Raw genomic sequence first — 20,189 nt, forward strand, 5'->3', positions numbered from 1 at the left:
GGGATCGAGCCAAGCACTGACGACAAGAGGGATAGAAAGGCACCGACGACAAAAGCAACAATCGACGGAAGAGGATTAGGGCGACGGAGATGCAGAGTTAAGACGGAAGTTGAGTAGCGCAACGTGAGTGAGCAAGCGGATTTAGGATTTTTTTTACTTTTTAACAATTTTACATTTAAATCCAATTGATTTAAAATTTCAATTTAACCAAATAAAAAAATTAAAATCAGTCGAAATAATCAAAATAATTAATTTTTTTTATAAAAAACAAAAATTTTAAAATAACCAAATTTAAATTTTTTATAAATTTGATCAGTTCAATCAATTTATTCGATTTAATCATCCCTATTTAAAATGAGTATACAACAAGCAGTGTATAATATACGTCAATTATACATCAACCTAAATATGCAAGTATGATGGGTTCCTTTGGGCATAAACGTGCTTGGAGCTAAGCACGTGCTGCAGTTTGCAAAACAATGTGTGAAACTTGTAATGTTTCTCCATGTTTCAACTGATATTTTTACTTGTTTTCTTTTGTGCTTCTAAAATCATCATATTTAATCTAAGCTAATAATTAAATACAATTTTTTTCTTCTCCCCAGCTCACGTATCTGGTACTGAGCACAGTGGGCTCATATCAGAGAAGCGACTGTTCATGGATGAAACTCTGAGAGGATCAAACTCTTATTATGAATTTGATCTTCAAAGCTGAGTAGATTTGGCAGAGAAGGTGGAGTGCAGGCTGATCATAATAATCTCGCTCCACAAGCCCAAAAACTTGCCATGAAAGAGTTGGGCATGCAAAGGATAATTCAAATAAAACTATATATAATATTTCTGAATGACTAACCGAAATACTATCAAACTAATCAAAATTGCATAATATATCCAAAAGAGCAAGATTTTTTGAGTGGCCCAAGTATCATAACGAGCTTCTCTAGAGATCCATTGCCTGGTAGGATAGAAGGCATAAGGTCAAACAAATACAACTCTATACTCAATCAATCTACACGAGATCATGTGTGGATTAATTGTTGGCGATGCAACTGGTGCAGGACAATTGACATCTTCATGATGGCTTATGCCAACAGGAAGCTCCAAAGTTTTCCAGTAGACCCTCAGAGGACTGTAGATTTCGTATTCTGTTTATGTTTGAAACTATACCAAAACTGAAAATATACATTAATTGACCATGCATGAATGCAGGTACCAGGAGACATGATAGTGAATGCTATAATGACAAGTGAAATCTATTGTGCTATTTCTAGAATGATAGAAGATTAATGCTAACAAGAGCTGTGTCAAACTCCTGTCACATACAAGCTAGCTGCAAAAACAATGTCGCGTTTTATAGCATTTGAGGCTGTTTCCATCTTCTTGTAAAGGCCAGAGTTGCCCATTATTGAGGCTGCATTCTTGAATTCACGACATGTTTCATCCAGTCTAACAATAGTTCTTACTATGAGACCTTCAGGTACGTCAGTGAGCTCACAAATATCAGCAAATGGGGTTCCCTGAAATGCATAAATAGAATATCAGGGAGGACTTCTGAATGATGTAAAATACAGTGAAAAGTATGTCATAAACCCAGACCTTTGCCCATTCGTATACAACTTCAACAAGGCCAAACTTGAGATTGTCTCGTGCATATTCCACTGGATCGATAGCGAGTTTAAATTGTGCCTGGAGTTGACCCAACCTTATCGCAGTATCATATAATCTAACACAGGTAGGAAGGGAAGATGATGCCATGATGAGAAATATAAATAATAAGATTCTTGACGTTCTAATTATTGTAAAATTGACACTGAGAGTTGTTTGCCAATTTAACAATGAAAAAACATTAAAACACTGTTTTACACATGAAACATTATTAAGCACAAATGTTCATCTTTCACTAACATCCTAATCAACCGTAAGCCAATGTTGCATATAACAAATCTAAAGAAATACCACATCAATTGAAGGCTTTCCCTGAAGGGATAGATATATGAATGCTCATGTTGTAAGTGGGATGGTACATACTTGTAAAGTCAACAAGGCCTACGGGGTTATATAAACAAATATGAACAAATTGTGAAGGTGATTCAGAAAAGGTTATTAAAGTTACTTGGACACTTATTATGGCTATAACGAGGCCTAGGGGGTTTCCTAAACACTTCCTTTGTTGGATTAAAGGATGGTTGACCTCCAGCTTACTTAATTGTAACATGTAAAGTCAATGGAGTGAGTTGAGCAATAGTTGCTAACTAGAATGTTGGACCATATGTCGCTCAGATGAAAATCTTTCTGTGAAATTTTTCTCATAATTTTTATGATGACCTGTCCTACAAATAATTACAAAGTCCATGTCAGCAAGTCTCAAATTCATATTAATGTAGTATGAGCCAACAATAATGAAGATTTCAAATGTTCTTGGTCATAAAGTAGGCTCTTATCCTTTCAAGTATCTTCGGGGTATATCTTAAGAAATCTACATACATTTCTTATTAGAATAATTTAGCACATATATATACAATTGTCTACAAAAGAAAAAAAAAAGTCACACAAGCCATGATTTTTCAACTACCAAAAACAAAAACAAAAAAGTAAAAAACTTTCCTAAAAAATCAGGAAAAAAAGAAAAATACAAAAGAGAAATAAATTAATCTTCTATCAAGAAAATCAATCAACAACAACCACCAAAGCCTTTATCCCACTACATGAGATCGACTATATGGATCCTCCTACGTCATTAAGCTAGACCTCTTATTATATCCTCATCTATATTGTATTGTTACTAATTAAATCTTCTTTGATCTCCTTCTTCCTTTATTAATGTGTATTTCTCATAGTCTCACATCTCCTAACTAGGGGCATTTATTGAACACTAAAGTATGTGTCTATACCATCTTAGACGTGTCTTTTGGAGTTTTCCCTCAATAGAGATGCAACCCCAAATTTCTCTTTAATGTTTGTTTTTTTTAATCTTTTTCATGCTTATATGTTCGTATATTCACTTTAACATCCTTATCTCTGCGATTCTCATCTTTTGTTCGTTTGCTCATTTCATAACCTAACATTCATCTCCATATAACATAACAGATCTAACTACCATTTTGTAAAATTTTTCTTTGATCTTTAGTACCTTACAATCACAAATAACATCTGATACTCTCCTCCATTTCAATCATCTTGATTGTATCATATGTAAAACATTTTTATCAACCTCTTAAGGTTAAAATCTTTTACTTTTAATGTTTTTGCCATGATTCGAACTTAGCATTTACTCTTTCACATGTTTCATCAACTAAAAAAATATCTACAAATAACAATACCATGGTAATGTGTCTTCAATATATCCAATGAGTTCATTCATGACTAGTGCAAAAAGGTACGAATTTAGAGTTATCCTTGATATAACTCTATCTTTATAAGAAATGCTTCAGTTAATCCACAGGGAAATAAATTAATCTTCCAAAATTAAAGTGATTGCTAAATGTACTCAAAGGGAAAGCAAAAGAACAGGTCCTAACTTGGCAGTATAGGCAGGAGGCCTGGTAAGCCCAAGGGCACACCTATGTGAGCTAACCCTGGGGAGGAATTGCCCTGCTAAAGGTAATGAACTACCTAAAAACTTTAAATCTTAAGTATCCTTGCCCACTTAAATGACCAGTTACGCTGTTACCAAAGGAACAAAATCTTACCGAGACGCCCTTCTAGCCACTGAAGCCCTTGATCCCCCATCTGTTGGTTTTGCCAAACCTAGTAAATATATTTCCACATCTACTACTGCAATCTTGAAACAAAATAATACCCAGATACAACTTCTTGTGTCAATTGTTGATATTCCAACATGTCTCACCTCTAAAGTTCAAAGTTTGTTGGTGGAGAAAATAACACTCAAGATAGGAAGCTAGCAATTAAAAATATCTCAAACTAATTAATTTAACTATGGGCTCTATGCCTAATGTGATGAATGGCATTTCAGTGAAACATAAGAGATCTTTCTATGCCTAAACACTTAAGTTTAATTTGAATAAATAGAGGGTAGTGACTACTAGAAGGATTGTGGCTGATTGAGCCTGAGTGCTTGGAGGAAGAAATAATGTTAGTCATTCATAAGTGAAAAAGAGAGTGGGGGTGTTCATCTTAGGCTTCCAAAAAAATCAGTGATGTATTTTGGTACTGAAAGGTTGTTTGATGGTACAGATTGGGAATTGAGATAATTGAGACATTCAATTAAATGGTGGCATGTGAATTTGAAGAGCTAGGCTAGTGCAGGAGCTTATACAGAGATCAATGGAGTGTTAATTGCCTCTATTGAATCTTCTCAAATCTATTAGTGAACGAAACTTGAACGTTTTAACATTCCTAATAGTAAGTGTGAGGACAAATGGATTACAGATGTAGTGTTGATGGAGACTTGTCAGCTAAGTTTTCTTATAATTTTACAAGAGAAAGTAGTCTGGAAAAAAATGGATCAGCATAAGATGAATTAAGAAGGGCTTGTGGAGCGACAATATCACCAAGGGTGAAAAATTTTATATGGAAGGTGGCCTCAGGGAGATTGCATACATCGAGTTACTCACGATCAATCTAGATACCTCTCCCAAGAAATGGAATGTGCTGATGGATGATCTGAGACATTTTTAGTAAATTGTATTTTATTAGGCTGATGATTTTTAAACATTCACTTCTGTAACTACGTGGAAACCGTGATAAAACAACAATGAGAGATTTAAGGACTGACCTCTTGTTAATAATACTGGAGCTTTGGTAAGGAGAATAGAGAAGTGCCTAAATATGAGAATGTTGTGTCAGTAGGAGTTCTTAGAGAGGTTGAAACTGCACTTTGTTGATATTAAGACGGATGGAGTTTGGTGTTTCCTGATGCTGCCTGGAAGGCTGAGAAAAGTTATGCAACAACTGGGATTGTGAAAGCTGACCCTAAAGAGGTTGTTGTGGAAGACCCTGTAGTTTGGGCTTCTTTTACAACACAACGTGAGCTTCTGAACATCAAAGATGGATTAAATATTGATTGGAGAATGAATTAGTCAGTGTGGAAGTAGTTTATTGGTTCTAAATATGCTATTATCTATGTAGATGTACTAATGATGTTGTTTGGCTATTAATAAAGGATATTTATAGTCTTGGGAAGAGTTTGGTGGAGCAGTGGTGTAATGTTGATAGGAATAATAACAGTTTGGCTAATTTCTTAGCCAAATTTGGACATAGAAAGAGTGGGAATTTCTATTATTACTGGTTTTGTGATGTTTACTTGATGGAATTAGTTTAGTAGGCTTCTGTTGGGGAAAGAAAACAAATCCATGAAAGACATCTTCCATGAACCCTATAATGTAGAGTTTTCAACACTAATGTGTGATGATGTGCTACTTGGGTGGGTGAGTAGGAGGGAATTGAGGAGGGAGACACAAAAGAATAGGAAAAAGCATGTGGACAACCATGTTTTCAATTTTTCTCATGTACCTTTCACACCCTCCTCCCCCAACATTTTACTCAAGCATCCATATAAACAAACCATAAAAGACTAGATCAAGCTTTATAAGCATTCTTAAATATCACTTTGCAAACTGGAATGAAAAAATATCAAAAGAAAGAAATTTGATGATATTAATCTGTTTCTAGAATTTAACCCAGTAACTAAAAATCAGCTTACATCGTTACATATGCATAAACATACATAGTGAGAGATAATATTGTATATTATGATATGTGGTTGGGTTTAAAATAGGATCCAATTATATTAAAACCATAGTGCGTATTGATTATGTGGCCAATTACGAGGGTTGGATATGTGAGCTACATATGTGGGCCAAGTTTCAAGTAATGGGTTAGATATGTGAGCTACAAATTGATCAAACACGTTTAAGCTAAGTGAATAAAAGAAAACACCAACTTAGTTTATGGTAATTAGTATGCATCATTATATCAAATTATTCTACATTATATGTATTGTTTAGGCTGGTTATTCAAATGCATCGTGTAGGTGCAAATATTTCCAATGGAATGCTGAAGGCAAGTAATAGCACATTTCACTCTCCCACCTAGGTTTCATTTGTACACTGTCCAATTAAGAGTACTAACTTTACCATCGTCACTACCACTTGGGTTATGAAATTTCTTAGAATTTACTTATGTGGGAGATACAACAGTGATTAGTGAAAAAAAAATATTAATTATAGGTGGGAATGTGATAATATAAAAAACTGTGGGCAAAGTGTTAAATGGGCAGTATCTTTACCATGGTAAGTTAATACAAATATTAAATTCTGAAACCATAAAATAAAAAGCAGTCTGATGCACAAAGCTCTCGTCAATATGAGATCCCAAGGAAGGATCGGATCATATTGGATCTATTGTACACAACTTTATCCTGCATTGCAAAAGGTTATTTTCGTGACTCGAACCCGTGACCTTGATCACACGGTAGTAATTTTACTATCGCACTAAGGCTCCCCTTCAGATTCTTCTAAAACCATATAGTCCAAAAAACAAAACATCATTTTGTAGATATAATATAATCATACTACCTTTTTTTTGCATAAGCCAATTTAGGAGTAAGTGATGGTTCAGAAGTGTTGTTCTGTTGGAAAACAAGAGAAGACATAATTGCAACTGCCTCTTCAGGCTCCAGATCATCCAATTGGTTCTCAAACAAACATTCTGTGCATATCAGCTCCTCCCCAGAGTTCATTTCACATGCAACCCGACCCTTTAATTGAACAACAAGATCAGAATCAATACAGTGGATCTCCTTGAGCACATCAATCTGCATATTGAGACATAATGAATTAGTTTATTTAAGGAATCAATTGGTCTGAATGATCCTAAGGAATATAGGTAGACAAAAGAAAACAATAGTCAACATAATAAAATTTTGAATATCACTAGTGAAAAGCTTTGCATGGATCTCAACAGAGGGATAAAATTTATAAAGCCAACTCCAAATAATTGGGTAGAAATATGGCTTGATTATGATGATGAAGGTATATCATACAAACAATTACTCAAATTCAATCCAAACCAACACAAACCACAATATCATATCTATGAGTGGTTTCCCATCAATTTTAGTAACAAGCTTACCGGCTAACAAATATATACTAGTTTTTGAAAACTGCAACAAGATAGAAGCTAGTCATGTCAAAATTCCTTTCTAGAACTATATGTGGAAGAACACTATTCCAACATTAATGTCAATAATACCCAAAAGATCAAAACTTTAAATCATCAACCAAGCACAGGCAAGGAGAAAACCCAAGCTTCAAATAATATATATCTACTTCTATAATCCCATGGTTATTGCAATCTGGCCTTTCCATATCAGCGTTTATCTTTGTAGGCGCAAATTCTTTTGATATTGAAACGAAATTACAATGCATTGGGAAGAATGGAGTATATTTGAACATACCCGGCCTTGAAAGTCTGGCATTTGCTGAAGAGCATCGTCTGACATTTGGAATTTTAAAGCATTGACTTCTTCTTTGTGCCTACTTTGCTCCTTCATCAACATGATATGTTCATTCAACTTTGTGCAACCATGGCATTTGTTCTCACTCATATTTTGCAAAAAATCGTTGTAAATATGATACATTTGCACAAGAGCCATATCTTTCAATTTGAGATCTAAGAAGTTTGAAAAAAATACACATTAAAGAAAGAGAACTAAAGAAAACAATATTCAAGAGAAAGGGGTCATGAATCATAGATCTTTTTCAACCCAATCATAAAAGTTTAACTGCCAGCTTACTTCACTTGTCACATGATTACAACAACTCTCATATAAGAGAGTAAAAGAAGCAGTCCAAAAACAATTCAAGTATGATCCAAATATGTAATATGAAACACTGTCCAATGACTTTATTATTCTATGCAAGGCACATATATATTCTAATATTGTATTTTCTTTGACCATCATATCTGTATTTTCTTTTTCTGAGTGGATTATTGCCCTAACTACTTAAATTCAGTTCTCTTAGAATGAACTTTTAGTTTCAATTTTTTGACAGAAGATATTTGTGAGCTGCGATGAAAAGGATAGCCAGGATACTTGCAAGAATAGCTATATACACAACAGAACAGTCATATGGCCTTTATGACTGTAAGGAAATAAAACACACCTTTTACAGCATCCAGAGCAAGAGGAAATTTGTTTCCATCAGGTTTATGTTTTAGCAATTCCTGAACAGTTTTTGCATATGCAATGTTGCTTGCATCCTCAAGAAGTCGCACCTGATCAATCTTGATTTTGCAATTGCAAATAGAGATGATGTCTTTGTTCTCCATTTCTGTAACTGCATAGTTAATACCAGAAGCACTACCATAATGGGGCAATTTTATGTTTATAGCTCCAGATCCTTTCCTTGAAGTAATGGATGAAAAGTACTCTTCTTCCGTCCCACGTTTTCCTTTAGGAGTAATAAAATAACCTTGTTGAAAACTTTGATTCTCTTGTATTTTGTTCAAGGTAGATGAAGCTTGCATGGACGAAGTAATAGCAGTAGTCAATACTAAAATGATATATTGTTTATTAGCAGCAGCAGGAGTCTTCAAAACAACACCAAGTAAGTGGTCTTCTGCCTACCATTCAGTCAAAATATAATCCCAATAAAAAATGGCATCCACAGGAACAAGTTTGTAAAAGTTGAAACATGTGGAATTTTAAGAGATAAGTATTTAGACCACCCTAGAGAAGATATTATTGAATATGTGAATGAAAAAAAATATACTATTGAATTTTATTTAATAACTATATTATATATTTGAAAACTCATAATCAAAATCACCAATACTAGTCCCAAGACTAGATGAAAAAAGTTGAGGGTTACTTTAGGTTGTCAACCAACATCAAACACAGACGAATGTTCTATGAATGAATCTATTAAACTATTATTCTAATACTAAGTTGTGCTTCAAAAGAAACACGTTGCAAGGTCTGATTGCAATGTGGCCGCTACATCTCCATGTGCACTTGATTGTAGTGTAAAATATACAAAAGTTCTCATACCATATATTGGATAAAAATAAACATTATAGCAATACCGATTCTCTTACATTTTGAACATGGAACATAGGAATGCTCACTAGTAAAGTATTGGAGGTAATAGGTCGATAATTAAGAAAAAAATTAATATTTTATGTTTACAAAAGATAAAATGAGTAGGAGAGCAAGCAAAAATAATAGAAAACTCAGATTTTAAATTATAGTACACAGGAAAAAATAAATCAAGAAATGGAATAAATATTGTTATAGATAGTTCGTTAAAAAATAAAATACTAAGAGTAGTTAGAAAGGGAATAAGATTATAACTCTTAAAATAATGGTGGTAAAAGAAAATATCAATGTAATTAGCATATATGCACTTCAAATAGGATTAGATGAAGACACCAAATATAAATTTTAAAAAGACCTAGATGAGATAATATAAAAATGTTCATCAAACGAGATCATTTTAATTAAAGGAAATCTAAATGGACATATAGGAGTAAGAAATAAGGAATATGATAAAGTGCGTGAGGGTTAGAATTTTAGAACAAGAAATAAAGAAACTATATTAGATTTTACAATAGCATATGAATTTATAATAGCCAATATATATCTTTTTACACTGATCATGGATGAACTCATTGGAAATATCAAAGATATATTGTCATGGTGATATTGTTTTAATAGATGAGATATGTAAAGGAGTAAATCTAAGCTCAAATCTTGGCGGAAAACAATGAAAGTGAAAGGTTTTAGATTTAGTAAAGAATATGAATTTAAATTTAGCAATCTTAGACATAGTAAGACAAATATTAAGATAAGAGATAATGAGTTATCTATAACTGAGAGTTTTAAGTATTTAGAATCATTTTTGCAAACATATGGAGCTCGTAAAGATAAGGATAAAGAGGAGAGCGTTAGTTGATCCTTGTGATCGAAAAATATCTCTAAAACTTCAATGAAAGTTCTATAAAACGACAGTTAGACCTACTATGTTTTATATAATTGAATATTAGATTATAACTCGAACACACGAACAGAAGATGAAACTCGTAAAGATAAGGATATTAAGATGGATATACGAGACATACAAGGATCAATAGGATAAAAAAATGAACATTAGAGAAAAAATCAGGATTACACTTATTGAGGAAAAAGTCTAAGATATACGTTTAAGATGACACAAATATGTATTTAGATGACTAATAAATACTCCAGTTAGGCAATGTGAAACTATGACAAATATACTCATTAAATGAGGTAGAAGATAAAAAAAACATGGTTAGTAAAGATAAAAGAGAATAAAATTTATTTAAATATAAATAATGATATAGTAGGGGATAAAATCTAATGGTGTAGGAGGATCCAAGTTCACCTAGTGGGATAAGGCTTGATGGTTATTATTGTTGTATTTGAAAACCCATAATTTTCGATAGTATATTAGGCAATCCTTTTCATGACACATGGCACCATGCCAAGCCATTACTATGGTTTCTTTTTCTACACATGTATTCTTCCAATGTTTAGTATTTCGATTAGTGTCAATCAGCATAGATGAAATATTTCATTTCATCCTTTGACTAACATGTAGAACAAACTCAAGGAATGAACATGGAACACTTTCAGTGACTCGATTAAAGATTATCTCTTCATCGCTTGTGAAAATCCAACAAAAAAATTATGAGTGAATGTCACTAGAGATGGAAATCATGTGAACAACTCACAATGCACATGGCCTGAGATGTGAGCCCTTCCAATGATTCGAAGTTTAGCTCATCAATGTCTACAAAAGTACAATGAAAAACTTGTGTGCAGATGTCACTAGAGATGAAAATCTTGTGACGTGTTGTTTGTCACAAGATCCAACAAGACCATGCAACTTAGAATCCAACGACGTCGTTGTTTGTAGCAATAACTAGCAAAGTTTAGCTCTAAAATAGATGAAAGTTTTGTTTGTCAGGAGATCAAGTGAAACAGAGACGAAACCAGCAAGCTTCGACTTACGTGAAGACGAAAGTCGTGTGACCTTGTTGCTCATTGTGAGATCCAAGAACAGGAAGTTCAACTCCTTCACCTTCTTTTCGTCTACAAGACGCATGACTTCCCTCGCTCTTATCTTCTTCCTTCTTAACTTCCCCTTTTGTTGGTTCCTAGTGTTTGGCACACCCTTAGGCACTCCACAAACTTAACATATTTTGAGTTGACAAGTGACTAAAACCATGGTTTGGCTCATTTTTTCTTTTTCTACATGAGCTCGTAGTTGATTGTCTAAATTTATTTATTGAACAAGAAGTCATAGGCGATTGGGTGGCTCTCTTCCACATATGGTAGCAACGTGATCATGAGAGGCTAGAAGTCACCATGTATGAAAATACCCATCAATAAGTGGTCATAAGGCATCAACTATTGTTTTCTTAATTCGGTGTTGTTGACAAAGGTTTCTTCATGATCTCACACACTGTCGAGCGGTACAATCAAAAAGTATCATTCCAATAAATATCAAACCTTGATACTACTCAGTCCGACATCGGTAATCTCACTTGTATTATTACTATGTTAATTATGTTGATGAATATCATGATAATCGACACCCTTTGACACTCCGCAACACACATCAAAATGAATTGAAAATGATTTCTTATTTTTGTAACTTGTGTTTGTACAACACAGTCAAAACTATATCATTCTAGATGAAGCATAGTTCATATTTAGGTATATAGTTATTTCTATTCAACTTTTTTTTCATTTCCTTCGTCCTACCGCGATTTCGCCACCAACACTATGTCTAAACATAGATATAGTATCATTTCAATCAAAGATTAAAACACTGACATGACTCAATATTTGGAACCTTTCTCATCATCATTGAGCAATCGTGCAATCAACTCACTGATTTGGATTGATTGGATGCTAGGGTGAACAGGATTTGTGCGAATGTTGGGTACATGGTGAACAGGTGGAAGCATATGTTTCTGACAAGACGTGGAATAATAGAAGGTGTGACAGCTTTCTATGCTCTTCTCTTTGGATTCTCCACTCTTCATCTATTGTCTTTAGCTATCCTCTTCTATTGTATTTCCCAAATCTCTTCTTTCTATTTGTGCATCCTCCCTTACTTTTCCCTGCTTCATGCTTCCAGTCTCATTGTTCACTGGTTCTTAGTTTTCCTGCATCTTCTTCCTCCTCTTCACATGTTAATAAGGTTTGAGGCTGCACACATTCTCCCCCTTTCATGATGTTGTCTTGGTGTTCCTTCAAGTGTGATCTTCTCTACATTTTTTCCCTGTAGTTTTTTATTCCTGCTTCTTAACTGCTTCTGTTTTTGCTACCTACTATTGATTATTCCTTCTATTTGAACAATTTGTTAATTATTAAGTTTGTTTAGTAGTTGTTAAACCTCTCTTAGTTTTATTTTTCTGTTGCAGTAAGCAACTAACTCATTATTTATTTATTTTGTGTTGGAAACACAGGGTAAGTAACCCAATGAAGATGCCTAAAATCCACTTTCTGTTTATCAGTCTGTCTTTCCTAAAAAAGGTCAATTTCTTCTTCCTCCCATAAGTTTCTAGCATTCAGTTTGTTTAACTTGTTCAGGCTGTTTCCATTCCCAACAGCACTAATCAAGATTCACATTTAGCATCTCTAGTGGCTTTCCTGAAAGTATCACTACAATTTCTGAGAAACATATAGGTAAGAGATGGAGCCATTGCTATTGAACTTAATTGTTAAATTTCCACAAAATTATATGAGGTTTGCAATGAACGTAAAACAGATCAATGTCTTTTAAGAAGGCTATCTTCTGTTGGTTTTGCTTGTTCTCACTTTAGGATACTCTTTCATTAAACATAATAGATATGCAAAAATAATCAGTCTCCTTTTTTTGCTCATCATTTAGGTTCTTGAATGCTTTACTAGGTTGCCAAGAAAATTTTTTGTTTCTCCTTTCTCTAAGTTACTTTAAGAATGAATTTAATAATTGTTTCAGAAGTTCAAATTTAACTGAGTTTACCTGACCTCTTTGTGGCACAAAACACCTCAAAAAATTCAAAACCTAATTTTCAGTTCCTAAACCTCATTCTCCAAATAAGTGGATATCATTAAATTGTAGATTCTTCAATTTTCTAATTATTTAAGTTGTTATAGCAGTAAGTAACATATTTAGTGATTAAACAGTTTTTTATTTTGAAAAAAAAAAGTTGGTGACTATCTCAATGTACGAGTGACTTATGTTTTGTGGTGTCGTTACTTAGCTTTCAAACCTGCACTTTTTTTCTCTCCAAGTGTTTATAAACAAAACAAAGATTCTCAATGCAATTAAACTTGAGGAATTGAAGGAAAGACTAGACCAATTAAACTTGGTGTATAGGTTAATCAATATTTTCTACTAAGTTAATATATATGTGAAACCATGATAAAGTAACGGTTTTAATTTGTAGGCTAGATACCTCATATGTACAATATCTGAGCACATAAAACATCGAGCTAATTAGCTAAGTATTTATTTGTGCTAGGGTCATAATAAATAGCGAGACCAGTTGAAAGATTTGTTTTTCCCTCGACATCAATACTACATTTCTATACTCTGTTCAACTGAAATTGATGGGGCACTCTAGGGAGTTTGAAAATCAAGAAAATGATGGGGAATGGAATATAAACCCGGAAACCATGTGCATGGGTCTCAATTATAGGTGCAGATTGGTGTAGTTTGATCCAAATGACTAAAATTCTCATTCTAAATACATACTAATTACTATCTTTTAAGGAAATTGATGACACATGTCCCACATATGTTTCAATCACTAAGGCTGACCAAGTTTAATTTGACTTAAAGAAAACAGTGAAGCCAAAACCTTACATTAGCTATCCCTGCTCTGTCTAAGCACCATCTAAGGTATTTCCATTTGAATGTCTACTTAGTGTTTGCTTATGTTCCTGTTTGATAAAGCAATGAAATCTGATAAACAATATAAATGTAGAGTTACAATTACACTTATATTTTATTGCGTGAGTATTGTGTCTAAGTTTCCATTTTTGTCATATCCATAAAGGTTGGATCAAGGCTAAAAAAATATTTTTTGTTGGGTACTGAGGATGAAGTCTAGAAATCGGGGTAAAAGACTTCATAAGACATCATTGAGAATTATAGATTAAAAAGTTTATATCCTTTTGATTTATAATAGCAAGGTTTGTCACAGTGTTCAACTTGGTCATAATCAATTCCTTTCCAGTAATACTATTGTTTGTCGTGAATTCTGTAAAATAGTTTAATAAGTAGAATATGAAAAAACACCATGAGTCATTTACAGAAAGTAATTTAAAGTACACATTTGACAACATTTCTCAAGCAGATCAGATGAAAGTAATTTAATACGACTAATATATGTTTGTGTTGTGGCACACACATAGATGCTTATGACCGCAATAGTTAATGGCCAAATGATTCGGCATGACTATGAAAAAAAAGATTATTTAAACTGTCTATATAAGTCTATCCAGGAAAAGGATCCAAACTGACTTGGTCAGTATTTCTCACTAGATACTTGTTACGTTTTCTATGCTCTAATCCATCGCAATTGTAACACACTAATGTACAGTTGTTCATCATAATACATTGTTCATGTAGCCAGATCATGAACACCAAGAGAGTCCTCAATGTCAAATCATATAACCATTTTCAACTGATCAATTCTCAAGAATATTCACCTACTTCTTGAAACTTATTATACATAGAAAATTCTACTCCTTAAAAACTAAACAATATTTGACTTTTACTGTATAAATTTAGGGCTTCTGCTTGATATGAAGGGAACAAGTTGCATATACTGAGCAGGTTTGTATTATAGTGTTTCATTTTTATGCTGGTAACATGGATGTCTATTTTTCAAATAGGATACAAAATATGTTTGATATGTTGATACTATCCCACTGTGACTTATCTCTTTTTCGTTGCTCTTTGGCCATGTAAAGTTTCTAATTTAATGTATTAACAATTAAACTAGGCCTTTGGGAAAGAATATTTTACTACTAAAAGTTTGAAAATCACCATTGTGCTGATTTTATGAGATAGGTGATTGAAATATGAGGACTCAAAGCAGCTAGTACAAAATTTCATTGCTTTTCCCACAATTTTTGTTTATCCATCTTTATTTTCTATTTCACAATTTGTCCATATGAAAATGCTCAAGAGAAGAATAAAAAAAATGAAAGATTTAAGAAGAGAGAATAAGAGAGTTTGAAGACAGATTGGACTTGATAATTATTTGGGCGGGTGCACCAAGGTGATTGAAGATGCGAGCACATATAATATCGACATATTCATTAATCATATGTCTCTTCCACCATATTTTCCCTTGCCATCCTATAACTTATGTTTCACTTTGTTTGGATCAGAATACTACTAACTTATCTATTTGTTGCTTTCTTATTATCAGCTTACTTGTTACTTTATAACTCAACGACCTGATTTGCTTTTGATTTATTACCACTTGGTGCTAATTTAGCAATCACATTTCCCTTTAGTAAATACTGCTACTGAATCATACTACTGTCTATTGCAGCAACACCTGTCTGTTGATCGAAAAAGATAGATAATAATAATATTGCTTTTGTTATGATCTTTTGAAATCTTAATTTTCTCCATGTGACTCTAAGCAAAGATGAAGTCCCATTGTGCCTTTAATTACAAATAAAATTCCTCTACAAGAGCAATCAACTAACCAGTTTGGAATCTAGCACACAGGAACTGAGCAGCTGTGAATTTTGAGATTTCAAAAATTATTTCTCGTCCTTTGCTCTATATTGATCTGCTGTCCATGATTTTCTGAAGTTGTTATTTAACACTGAAAAATCTCCATTTTGTTTTGGCGACAAATGGAAGAAAAGCAATTTGATACAAACTCGAAGGTACTTTCTTTTATGAATTTGATTGGCTTTGTGATTATATTAAATTATCATGAATTGAAAACCATATAGTGGACCTCACCTAGTGGGATAAGACTTGATTGTTGTTGTCGTTGTTGTTGTATCATGAATTGAAAATTTGTATTCATGATTTTTTCGGCTAAATTAGAGTTGCATACTGTTAAGGCAAAAATTAATTAAGTTTTAGAGTTCATAATACTCGTCAATAGAGATCTGTATGTTGTAATCCTGCACATACTGCTAAGTTGGTATTTTTAGAAATGATTAGCTCCTAAATAGTTTTTGCCTTTATTTCGCATAAAACAATTGATGCATGTAGTTTCACTCTAAATAGTTTTGCCTTAATCAAATGAACAAAATTTATTAACTATAACTCCTTTTATAGTTTTCTTGCCAGATGATTCACTTTTTTTTAAAGCTAGTTAGATAATTCACTTTTTTCTCTAAAGTTTGGGTTTAAATGTATAGAGGAATATATTTTTTATATAATATTTTTCTCGGAATTGTTAAGTTTAGTCATTGCTTTCTAATGAAAAGAAGTCATGTGACCTCGAGGTCACTAGTTTGAGTTACGGAAATAGTCTCTTACAAAATACAAAATAAGACTGCATACAATAGACCCAATGTGATCCGACTCTTCCCCGAGACCTTGTACTGATGAGAGCTTCGTGAACCAGACTGCCCTTTTTTTAATCCTTGCTTTCTAATAAATTCATTGTAAAATAATATGTATTATTCATATGATAGAAGAAACTTTATTGACTAATTGATTCTCCATCCCACATCACTAAGTGTGTTGTCATGCTTGCTCTATGATTACAAGAAGCATCTTCTCCCAAATGGGGAAATATATTATGGTTACTTTGAGTGGTAAAATAATTTATGATTACCATGATGCCAACACCATTAGTAGGTTGTACTTTGATGATGTACAAATTATTAGACGAGCCTTTTCCCAGTCCCTTCTTTCAAACTTTCTCAAATAGGAGTTCCTACGCATGAAAATAGAGGTTTAGTAGCCTAGAACTTTTAAGGGTAATGTCACTTATTGACTAGGCTAATGTGCTTCACTGTTGTTTTACATATATATATATAAATTACTCCTATATTGTACATTAATTTAGCTTGCCCATGCTCGGGCTAGGCCTAGTCCACACCTAATAGACTGCTAGAATCCATGTTGAGTCAAGCTTGACCAACCTATTTATGGGTTGTGTCCAATCTAGCATTGAAAGGCTAAGACCTTAGCCCAACTTGAGCTCAAAAGCACTTGGTTTATGCCCAACCTAAATTATTCTTTAATATTTAATTTTTGCAGCATTTCTAAATTTAAAAATTACTAAAAAAAATTAAAATTTTAAAAATTATTTAAAATGAAAAATTACTTAAATTCTTTTCAATTAATAAAAAATAAAAATTGAAATAATTTCGAAAATTCTAAATTTTATGTTAAAATTTTTTTATGGGTGCCAACTAGTTCAAGGATAGGCCATCAACATCCCCTTTTATCTATAATCACATCTAATATCAATATCTAACTCTAAATGTGAAATTAAACATCCCATGCTTTGTGGGCCACAGTGATCAATTGGGTAAAGCCCAACTCATAAGCATAGACCAATTCGAGTCAACCATGGGTCTAGAATGACTTAGGTGCATGGGCTATGGGGACATTACTTGACCGAAGCACACTTAGGTCTATAATGATCCAAACGTTCGTGAACAACTTTTATATTCAATTCGATAAAGCTCCTTTATGTTCGTTCAATAGTATATATATATATATATATATATATATATATATATATATATAAGCTTGAACACTAGTAAGCTTGGTTCGTTAACATTAATTATGTACTGCTCGAACACTAGTAAGCTTGAACATTAGTAAGCTTAGTCGGTATTTATTAACTGAAATGATTAGCTCCTAAATAGTTTTTGCCTTAATCGAATGAACAAAATTTATTAACTATAACTCCTTTTACAGTTTCTTAACTATAACTCCTTTTAGAGTTTTCTTGATAGATGATTCGCTTTTTTTCAAAAGCTAGTTAGATAATTCTCTTTTTTATCAGAAGTTTAAGTTTAGATGTATATAGAGATATATTTTTTATATAACATTTTTCTTGGAATTGTTTAGTCATTGCTTTCTAATAAAGGGAGCATTGGTGCAATAGTAAAGTTGTCATGTGATACTAAGATCATGGTTCGAGTCGCGGAAATAACCTCTTGTAAAATGCAAGGTAAGGTTACGTACAATATACTCAATGTAATCCAACTCTTCCCTAGGACCTCGCACTAAAGTTTATGCATCGGGCTACTCTTTTTTTTAGTCACTACTTTCTAATAAATTCATCGTAAAATAATATGTATTATTTGTATGCTAGAAGAAACTTTGTTGACTAATTGATTCTCCATCCCACGTCACTAAGTGTGGTGTCATGTCTACTCTACTATTGCAATAAACTTCTTCTCCCTAGTGGTGAAATATATTATAGTTACTTTGAGTGATGAAAGATATTGTGATTACCTTGACGCCAACACCATTAGTAGGTTGTAATATGGTGATGTGCAAACTACTAGACAAGAGTGGCTCAGCCCCTTCTTTCAACCTTTCCTAAACAGGAGTTCGTAGGCTCAAAATTAGAGGTTTAGCAGCCTAGACCTTTAAGGGTAATGTCACTTATTAATTGGGCTAATGTGCTTTGTTGTTGTTTTACATATATATAAATTACTCCTATATTGTACATTAATTTGGAACTCTGAAAGGAGAGGTGGCAATTGCCCATGCTCAGGCTAAGCCTAGCCGAGGCCCAATAGACTGCTAGAATCCATATCGAGTTAAGCTTGACAAACCTATTTATGGGTTGTGTCCAACCTAACACGGAAAGGCTAAGACCTTGGCCCAACTTGAGCCAAAAAGCACTGGTTTATGCTCAACCTAAATTATTCTTTAATATTTAATTTTTGCAGAATTTATAAATTTTAAAATTAATAAAAAATTTAAAAATTATTTAAAATGAAAAATTAACTTAAATTTTTTAATTAATAAAAACAAAAATTGAAATAATTTTGAAATTTATAAATTTTATGTTACATTTTTTATGGGTGTTTCATAATATAGCCAACTAGTTCGCGAATAGGCCATCAACATCCCCTTTTATCAATAGTCACATGTAATATTAATATCTAACTCCAAATGTGAAATTAAATATCCCATGGTTTGTGGGCCAGAGTGATCAATTGGGTAATGCCCAACTTATAGGTATGGACCAATTTCGAGTGGGTAATGCCCAACTCATAGGTATTAACCAATTTCGAGTCAACCATAAATCTAGATTGACTCAGGCGCATGGGCCAAGAGGATGCTACTTGACCTAAGCACACTTAGGGCTATAACGAACTAGACGTTTGTGAACAACATGTTCAAGTCGATGAAGTTCATTTATGTTTGTTCAATGAAAACAAAAAATATATCAAATAAACCAATTTGTACATTAGTAAGTTTGGTTCGTTAACGTTCATAAACAAAGTTGCATAAATTTATTTATTAACTTGTATAAAATATAATCATAAATTTTTTATCCAAGTAAATAAAAATATAGTAATTTATAAATTTTTATAATCTTAAATTATTCATATTATGTTAAAAATAATAAAAAATAATATAATTTGCATGTATTACATAAATATTTAACTTAATTTATACGGACAACAATGTTATTAGTTGAGCTCGATAAAAAACTCAAGCTCGATAAGATTTTTAATAGACAAATTTGAACACACTCAACAAGTAAATAAACAAACTTGAACACAACTCAACTCGGCTCAACTTGTTTACACCCCTAAGCTAAGCTCACCTATGATTTGGGCAAGCATGGAATGACTTGTGTCATGCTAAACCATGGATGGCTCAGCCCAATTGCCACCACTATCTCAAAGTATTGACATCAAAGAAGAGAAAGAAACCTAGAAAAATATATTATCCAAAACAAAGTTGGTTTATCTAATATTAAAATATACATCAAAGAAGAGAATAAAACCTAGAAAAATATATTATTCAAAACTAATATCAAAATATATTGTAAAAGAGTAGACTCAAACTATCAACTTAGCACTCACCGGTAGTTGTTTAACTATCACCACTCTTCCTGGAACAAGAATTTGTTGGGTGGACTGTAACTGCAAGATAGCCTCCATAATTTGTTGTTTGTATGTTTCAGCTTCTGATGCCATCTCATAATATGCTTCTATCGTAGGTTCACCTTTTATGCAT

The 20,189-nt window shown here is 32.9% G+C and overlaps 1 protein-coding gene across 2 annotated transcripts; it reads right to left on the minus strand.

Moving 5' to 3' along the window:
- Positions 1-1,169: 1,169 nt before the first annotated feature.
- On the minus strand, positions 1,170-20,189 carry LOC141841118 (DExH-box ATP-dependent RNA helicase DExH11-like; the record flags this gene model as incomplete). 2 transcript variants are annotated; one of them, XM_074729239.1, is given in 6 exon segments in its annotated part: positions 1,170-1,517; positions 1,597-1,723; positions 6,537-6,775; positions 7,418-7,632; positions 8,127-8,586; positions 20,036-20,189. In XM_074729239.1, coding segments are annotated over 6 exon segments (1,408 nt in total), but the record flags the coding sequence as incomplete, so codon positions are not given.

The sequence above is a fragment of the Curcuma longa genome, chromosome 11 (genome assembly GCF_044706935.1).
Source record: "Curcuma longa cultivar G26 ecotype Majalengka, Jawa Barat chromosome 11, ITB_CL_G26_1.1, whole genome shotgun sequence".
Classification (NCBI taxonomy): Eukaryota; Viridiplantae; Streptophyta; class Magnoliopsida; order Zingiberales; family Zingiberaceae; genus Curcuma; species Curcuma longa.